This window comes from Scomber scombrus, chromosome 19 (assembly GCF_963691925.1).
Source record: "Scomber scombrus chromosome 19, fScoSco1.1, whole genome shotgun sequence".
NCBI lineage: Eukaryota > Metazoa > Chordata > Actinopteri > Scombriformes > Scombridae > Scomber > Scomber scombrus.
In genome coordinates this window covers 16,474,405-16,481,454 of record NC_084988.1, presented here as the reverse complement: position 1 = coordinate 16,481,454, position 7,050 = coordinate 16,474,405, and the positions used below count along the sequence as shown (strand labels likewise).

Sequence of the window (7,050 nt, the reverse complement as noted above, 5' to 3'; positions counted from 1 at the left end):
GATTAATACAGGAGGCCCATTTGCGCTGCAGGCTGCAGCAATGCCCTGCTGTTGTGTCCATGCCTTGTTTTGATCCCAGACACCACCTCTGATGATCCAGGCAAAATGGCTGTGCAGTAACCCCCCCCCCCACCCCCTTTTACCCTGCAAATTCTGCAAGGCACCTCAAGCAGCAAATTAGATGGATTTGCTTTTTGTGCCTATGTAGGACATGGCAGGTGTTGGCCACCTGTGATCACTGAACTACAGCGATGACTGAAGCTGTTCAGTTTCACTGTTCTGCCTGTGCCAAGTCAAATGTTTTTTTGGGTTGTTTTTTTTGGTCATCAATAATAAAAAAGAAGTGTCAGCTAGCCATGTTTTTGCTCAATTACCAGCAGATCCATCAAGGGTCATCTCTGCTTTTCACAATCAATTAACTGCAACACAGAAGTCAAGCTGTACAGGTAATCAATCACGCTAAGCTTAGCACATTAAGGTTTAATGGGCATGTGGTGCTGTTTTTGGTTATAGTTTGTGTTCCAACAGTCAAAGCTTATTACTTCTTGGCACTCAGAGGCAATGTGATAAGCTATCAGAATGTACTCTGTATGATAAAAATAATCAAAATAATTTCCATGTCAAAATGGATGCTTCTTTTTCATCTCAGAATATGATTTGAGTTGATAATACGTTTTAATTATCTAGATTGAGTATACAATCAATTACCACTCAATCAAAACAAAAGTGAGTAGGGTTTAATGTCATAGAAGTAACATAATACAAATACAGGAACAGACAGGAATGCTTTTAGTTGCAAACAATGCAAATATATAAACTGTCCAAACTGCATAAGTAAACTGTCCAAAGTCCAAACAACAGAATATTTTTTTCAAACATAAATGACTTTTGTTAAACAGCTGGTATCAAACAAACCTTTGTACAAAACACAATATTTACTGCCATCTACTGGTCACTTTAGGAAATCACAAAGTGTGGAACAGCAAACATTAATAAGGCATGTCCTCATAGGTTTAGGGCAACTTCCCCTATCTGAAAGACCTGAATGAGGATAAGAGCAACTTGGAACTTTCTGAGGAACTGTCTCCTCTCAAGCTACAAAATGTCCTCAGGTAAGTTAGTAGCACTAGTGTCAGGCTGGGGCATTCCTACTTGGGAGGGCTTGAGGCTATGGCATGAAGGACCCACCTCCATCCTACCAGGAATTTTCATTCGCTCTATGGGGATCTGAGCTGGTGGTATTTGGAGAAGAAAGCCTCTTCCTATGGCAGGCAAGGTCTGAATGGATGACTGCTCTTTCCCAAAGGACCTTCCTCTACCTACTGTTTCCATCAGTACCTCTGTGCGTCCTCTGCCTACACCCAGACACAGGCCAGACACTTCTTTACTGAGGTCTGACACAGTGGCAGGGACTGGATCCTGAGTTGTTGGGGCATCCACAGACTGGGCGGAGGAAACATCAGTGACTCTTGAGGGCCTCGTGTGTGGCTGTTGAAGGAGAGAGTCCACTTGTGTTGATGAAGGTGACTTCACAGTTGCAGGTTCAAAAGATTCTGGCTGTGCATCTCCTGCAGGCGAGGTGTGAGATGGAATCTTAGTGGTTCTGGGATGGAAGCGAGCCAGCAAACCCTTCTCAGTGACAGGGTATTGGTCGGCAGCCCACTCCTGGCGCTCACAACGCATCTGCTCCAGCTGCCGGAGCTCTCTGGGCAACTCCAACACACTTTCCTGTGGATCCAAAAAGGTGGACATGATGCTTCAGAACTACTGTGTATTATTTCAGACTGACCATAAAACAATTTAATTGAATATGAACCAAAAATGAGAAGATACTTAAATGTACTTAAATGAGCTTCAGCAAGATTTTTATGAAAGCATATGCCATTTGTAATCATAGTGAGTTAACACTTACATTGAAGGCCTTATTATAAATTAGAGCTGCAACGAATAATAAATTATTCAATCAATAAAAAATGAATCACCAAATATTTTGATAATCGATTCATTGTTTTAAGTCATTGTTTAAAAAAATCTCATCCCACCTTCTGAAATGTCAATATTTTCTGTTGGTTTTTAAACTCTATGATAACAATTTTTCAGTTGACCAAACAACTAATCAATTAATTAAAATCAAAAATGAAAATATAAATTAGTTGCAGCCCTCTTATGAAGCAGTGTTAAAACTAACTTTTTGTTCACCTAAAAGGGACTGACAAATTTGATTAATTGACTGATTTTATTTTGTACTTTAACATAGCTTTCTAAAATAAGTAATAAAACAACAAGATCAGATTTATCTTTTCTCTTTTGTAAAAAACACTGTGAAGCATTTTTAGTTTGTCAGTGTCCAACAAACAGCCATTTTGCCAGGATTAACATTTATGGGGTGAGGATTACAAATTCAGGGAATGTGTGCATTTGTATGTGTCACAATATGTCAATATGACATATTTTTGTTCACGTCTCAACGGCTAACTTGTAAGCGAACCCACCATGCGTACGTGCCCCAATTCATCAGGCGTGTAGTGGCTGCTGTTGAGGTAGGAATCCACCAGCGCCATGTAGTCAATCATCAGAGCATCCAACAGCACCAGTCTGAGTGGCTGCAGGTGGATCACTGATAAAGCCATCACCTTCAGCAGGGGTATGGGACACGGACGTTTGTACCACATCTCCATTTCCTCCTGCAAAACCGTATCACACCACATCACAGATACAAGTATACGATTAAAAACCAATCCCATTATCCCCCCGAGGAAGAACTTGAACAGTACCTTGGTGAGCTGTGACTTCATCTGCAGGGATAAGAGCTGGGAGGAGGGTACCTTCAGATGGAGACTCACCACCTCCTGCAGAGTACTGACTCTATCGGGGAGGAAACCTCCCGTCTCTGAGTAGAAGCACATGACATCTGCCACCTTAACATGTGCACAGATAGAGAAAGAACACATGAAAACTGTAAGTGAGGCATATGACATGAGCGATTGTAACTTTTGAAATGTGTAGGCTACTATGCAAACATGTACCTGTGTGTCAAAGACGTTGGTTAACTTTACTCCAAACTGAGTAATCAGACATCCAGCAATTGCTCTGCAATCATGAATGACCTGCACCAAATGTAAAGTGAACAAAGACATAATGGTAATAACCATCTGTGTGACTTAACAGAATTTAAAATCTATTTGCGCTGCTCACCTTTAGTATGTGCTTACTTTCCAGGATCATGGAGAGACCGTTCTTAAAGGCTCGAGCTCCAAGTAACAGGATATCAAATAGGTATACCTTGTTTTTAGTGGCAATCTGCATTAATGAAAATAAGTCAAAGTAATTTTTTAGATAATGGAAGGAAGGAAGAGAGGAAGAGGGAAGTAAAGGAGGTCAGAAGAAAGAAACCAACAAAGTAGGAATTTAACTTAAGTGTGTGTTTCACAGCTGTTTCTCACCTGCAGCCAACACAGTCTCCCATGCTGATACACCTCAACTCCATCAACTCCAACACCAATCACATGCTGCCTCTTGATGTGCATCACCTAAAGGACAGGAGTTCCAGCATTACAGTTTTTAAGACTACATGTCTCTGTACACGCCTGTCTTCGCCTTACTCAAAAATATATTCCAAGCATGTGTGCCAATATGAACTCTAACTTACAGCAGGTCCAAATTTCTCATGAAACTCGTCGATGACTACAAAATTGATAAACTCCTCATCATCCTCATCCTCATCTACAAAAAGAGAGATAATTTCAACAATTATTAGTGATTTCTCTTTGGAATACATGAATTTGTAGCTGTTAGAGCATTATGGAGAAGAACTATGAAAATATATCCCATGATGACTCACCCAGTGTGATTGGGTTCCTGTATGGCTGAAACTTTTTCACAGTCAAGTGGTCTTCAAGTTTGTTCTCATGAATATTTCTGTGCAATATATTACATCTTACAGTTAGTGAGTCAAAGCTGGCCCATTGTGTTGTTGCTAATAGCTGACAACAGACACTATAAATAGTTTGATAACTTACCCACTGGCAGAGTTAGCTTCATTGGTAAATTCCACTGTAAATTAAGTAAGAGATAAAGTTATTTCTCATACCAAAACATTATATGTAATAATTATATTTTCTAAATATACAGTATAAATATACAGTACAGTGTGGTACAGCTGAATTTTTAGATGCAGCCATAACGTCTAATGAGTGAGCTCACCATTGAGAATCTCATGCCCAAAGAACATTTTGGATCCAGGACATCTGCACCCATTACTGCCACTTACAACTGAAACAACACATGTAGCGTGAAGAGAAGGACACCTAGCATCAGTAGGATGTTTTTTAATAAAGCCTTTTGACAGTCCCAAACATGTACTGCTCAGTTTTACATTTTAAAAGAATGGTTAAACCATATACATTAAGATAATAAATGTATCTAACCGTCAGACAATATCAGCGTTTTGTTGTGGTTGATACGTTGGAGGACGCCGAGGTAAGATGAATTCTTAAGGGTCAGTTTGATGCGTTTCCCTTTCAGGATATTCAGGAACTCGACGTCGCTCACAACCATTTTTCAATAAAACAAAACCCAACAACAACAAAACAAACAGTTAAAGTGCTAGCTTTGATAGTAACATTCACCAGTCAACACTCGTCCGTTGGCCACAGCAGTCTCTACCGAGGCCTGTCACGTCAGTCAGGGAAGTGGCCTAGGTTAGATATGACGTCATGACGTAATTAAAATTACATGCATTTTAAAACATCTGAACAAGTTTAACAAAACTGTAACTAGCCATCTCGTTAGTTAGTTTTTTTTTTTTTTTTGGGGGGGGGGGGGGGGGGGGGGTCATCTATGTTCTCACAGCCCTATGTTCCCCAAGCCTTATGTTCCCTTATGTGTTGGACAACACAAACTATTGTTATTTTGTCATTTTTCTCCCCTTTTTTTATTTAAACCTCCACTCCACTCATTGGGGGAAAAATAGTATTCTTTCTCTTCTAACTACTCTAATCTGAATTTGAAATAATTTATTAGAATAGATGATATCAATTTAGATTATTAACATTATTATGTTATGATAGATTTGAATCTATAAGATTTGATTTTGTTAGATCTGTAAAGATTGTGCTTAACAGTGTACTCCGTATGCTTCTTACATGGACACTAGATCATATTACATCAGTGTAGAACATGTGTGTGACCTGGTAATCAGTCTGACTGCCTGAGGTAAGAAAGGGGAGTTTCGACTATATGAACCTCTGAAGCAGACAGTCAGGATGTCTCGACAGTGCAGTGGTAGAGAGAAGATTAATGTGTTTTGGTGCCTCAATGGTTATTTTCCCAAGAGGGAAACTAGCCAGAGCTGATGGATCAAATCTATCTATCTATCAAAATCGACATGGTAGAAAATAAGATTTTGGAAATGCAAAGATGATTGCTGCATGTAGATTCACCTGTAAACAGTAGCCCAATGTTTCTGGTTTCCAGCAAGTTGCTTTATTTCTTAATGCTGAAAATGTCCATATAGCTGTCATGGTGTTGAGGCTAAAGGCCATATGTTCCCAGGTGGTCAGTAGATAACTCAAAATATCCACAGGTGAGGCCACAACCCCAGGTTTTTCATTCTTTTAGCTAGAACTTGAATGTCATGAAAATGAAAATGACAGTTTTCTTACAGTATTCATCTGATGATAACGATCCACATAACATGCCCATTAACTCTATTCCACAGCTGTGAACATCCAACCATACACAGCCTGTATTTCTGTGTGTGTGCTTATTGTGAGCCTGTGGGTGTTGTCACTGCTCTATGTGTGTATGTCTGTAGTACATTCCTATCAGTATACTTTGACTGTAGATGTCTGAATGCAAAATAAAAGACAATGACTTAAAGATGATTATGTTAAATAATCAGACTTAGAATATAAATGTAAATTAAAACTCTTTCACTCACACATGGATGATTGACTTTGCACAAAGGTCTGCATGAAATGCTGAATAGGAGTTACAGAGTGATATTACATAAGAGAGATAAGGTTAACAAGATTGGAATATGTTGAATTAACTCACTCCTCGAACATAAGTAAAAGTCCTTTCTGCTAATCTACCTTTAAATGTTCTTTATCAGACTTGGTTTGTTGTTGGTTAAAGGTGCGGTGGAAACTCACTCGTCACAAGAGGGAATGGTCAGAGGTAAACAAACCCAAAGTGGTAATACTGTTTTACTGTATCTTTTGAAAACTCATACAAAATGTGTCAATCTTTATTTTGACTTCAGCAGTAGATTTCTGTTAGCCTCCTGGGCTGGGGCTCAATGTCATGACAAAAAAACATGATCTCAGATTTAGATGTGCCTGTAGCCACATGGGGGCAGGCTTAAGGCATCACTGTCAGGCCTGATAACAACAGTGACACAGAGAAGGGAGCAGACATCTTATCAGAACTAGACAGCAACAAATACATGTTCTCATGACTTTACTCTGCCTGGAAACAGATGCACCCAAACTGCTGTTCATGTGTGGCCAACACCCAATCAAAGGAGTGCACTGTGGAATTTTATTTCTGACTGTATGCACCTTATATGCTTTGTCCTTCGGTGGGTATTGCTCTCCCTGAGGTTATACTCAGTAGAATAATGGAAAAGGGCAAACATAAAGCTCCAGAACTAATTTCACAAAATTTCCCTTCGGATAAACTGGATCTTTAATGGCCAAAGAAAAGCTGTAATTCCAGTTCCAATGATGGGTTTTTACGGTTTTATGGGTTTTTACATCTATTGCAGCAATTAGCTACAGGGCTGCATTAAGGAGAGATTATTGTGGAGAAAGAGGTTCAAACTAAACACACACACACACACACACACACACACACACACACACACACACACACACACACACACACACACACACACACACACACACACACACACACACACAAAGAAGAAGAAGAAAAATCATCTAAATCCCATCATATAATCAAAAAATATTATTTCTAAAATTGTGTGTGTTTGGGCACCTTTCCATCCTCAGATATATACGCAAAAGGCTCAGCAGATTCCATAAA

At 39.4% G+C, this 7,050-nt stretch overlaps 1 protein-coding gene across 1 annotated transcript; it reads right to left on the bottom strand.

Annotated features, from left to right (window-relative positions):
* Positions 1–739: 739 nt before the first annotated feature.
* On the bottom strand, positions 740–4,557 carry exd1 (exonuclease 3'-5' domain containing 1). Its single transcript, XM_062439775.1, has 11 exons — positions 4,428–4,557; positions 4,204–4,272; positions 4,027–4,053; positions 3,842–3,922; positions 3,650–3,723; positions 3,444–3,530; positions 3,196–3,300; positions 3,027–3,107; positions 2,775–2,990; positions 2,493–2,684; positions 740–1,728 (listed from the first exon to the last, which is right to left on the bottom strand). Exons 1-11 carry the CDS (start codon positions 4,555–4,557, stop codon positions 1,096–1,098), a joined length of 1,695 nt encoding a protein of 564 aa, XP_062295759.1. The 3' UTR covers positions 740–1,095.
* Between the last annotated feature and the right edge of the window lie 2,493 nt (positions 4,558–7,050).

Coding starts and splice junctions, on each gene's coding strand:
- exd1 (XM_062439775.1), bottom strand. CDS start 4,557: ATGGTTGTGAGCGACGTCGAGTTCCTGAATATCCTGAAAGGGAAACGC. Junction 3,301..3,443: donor GGAGACTGTGTTGGCTGCAG/GTGAGAAACAGC, acceptor TCATTAATGCAG/ATTGCCACTAAAAACAAGGT. Junction 1,729..2,492: donor AATTGGGGCACGTACGCATG/GTGGGTTCGCTT, acceptor TTGGATCCACAG/GAAAGTGTGTTGGAGTTGCC.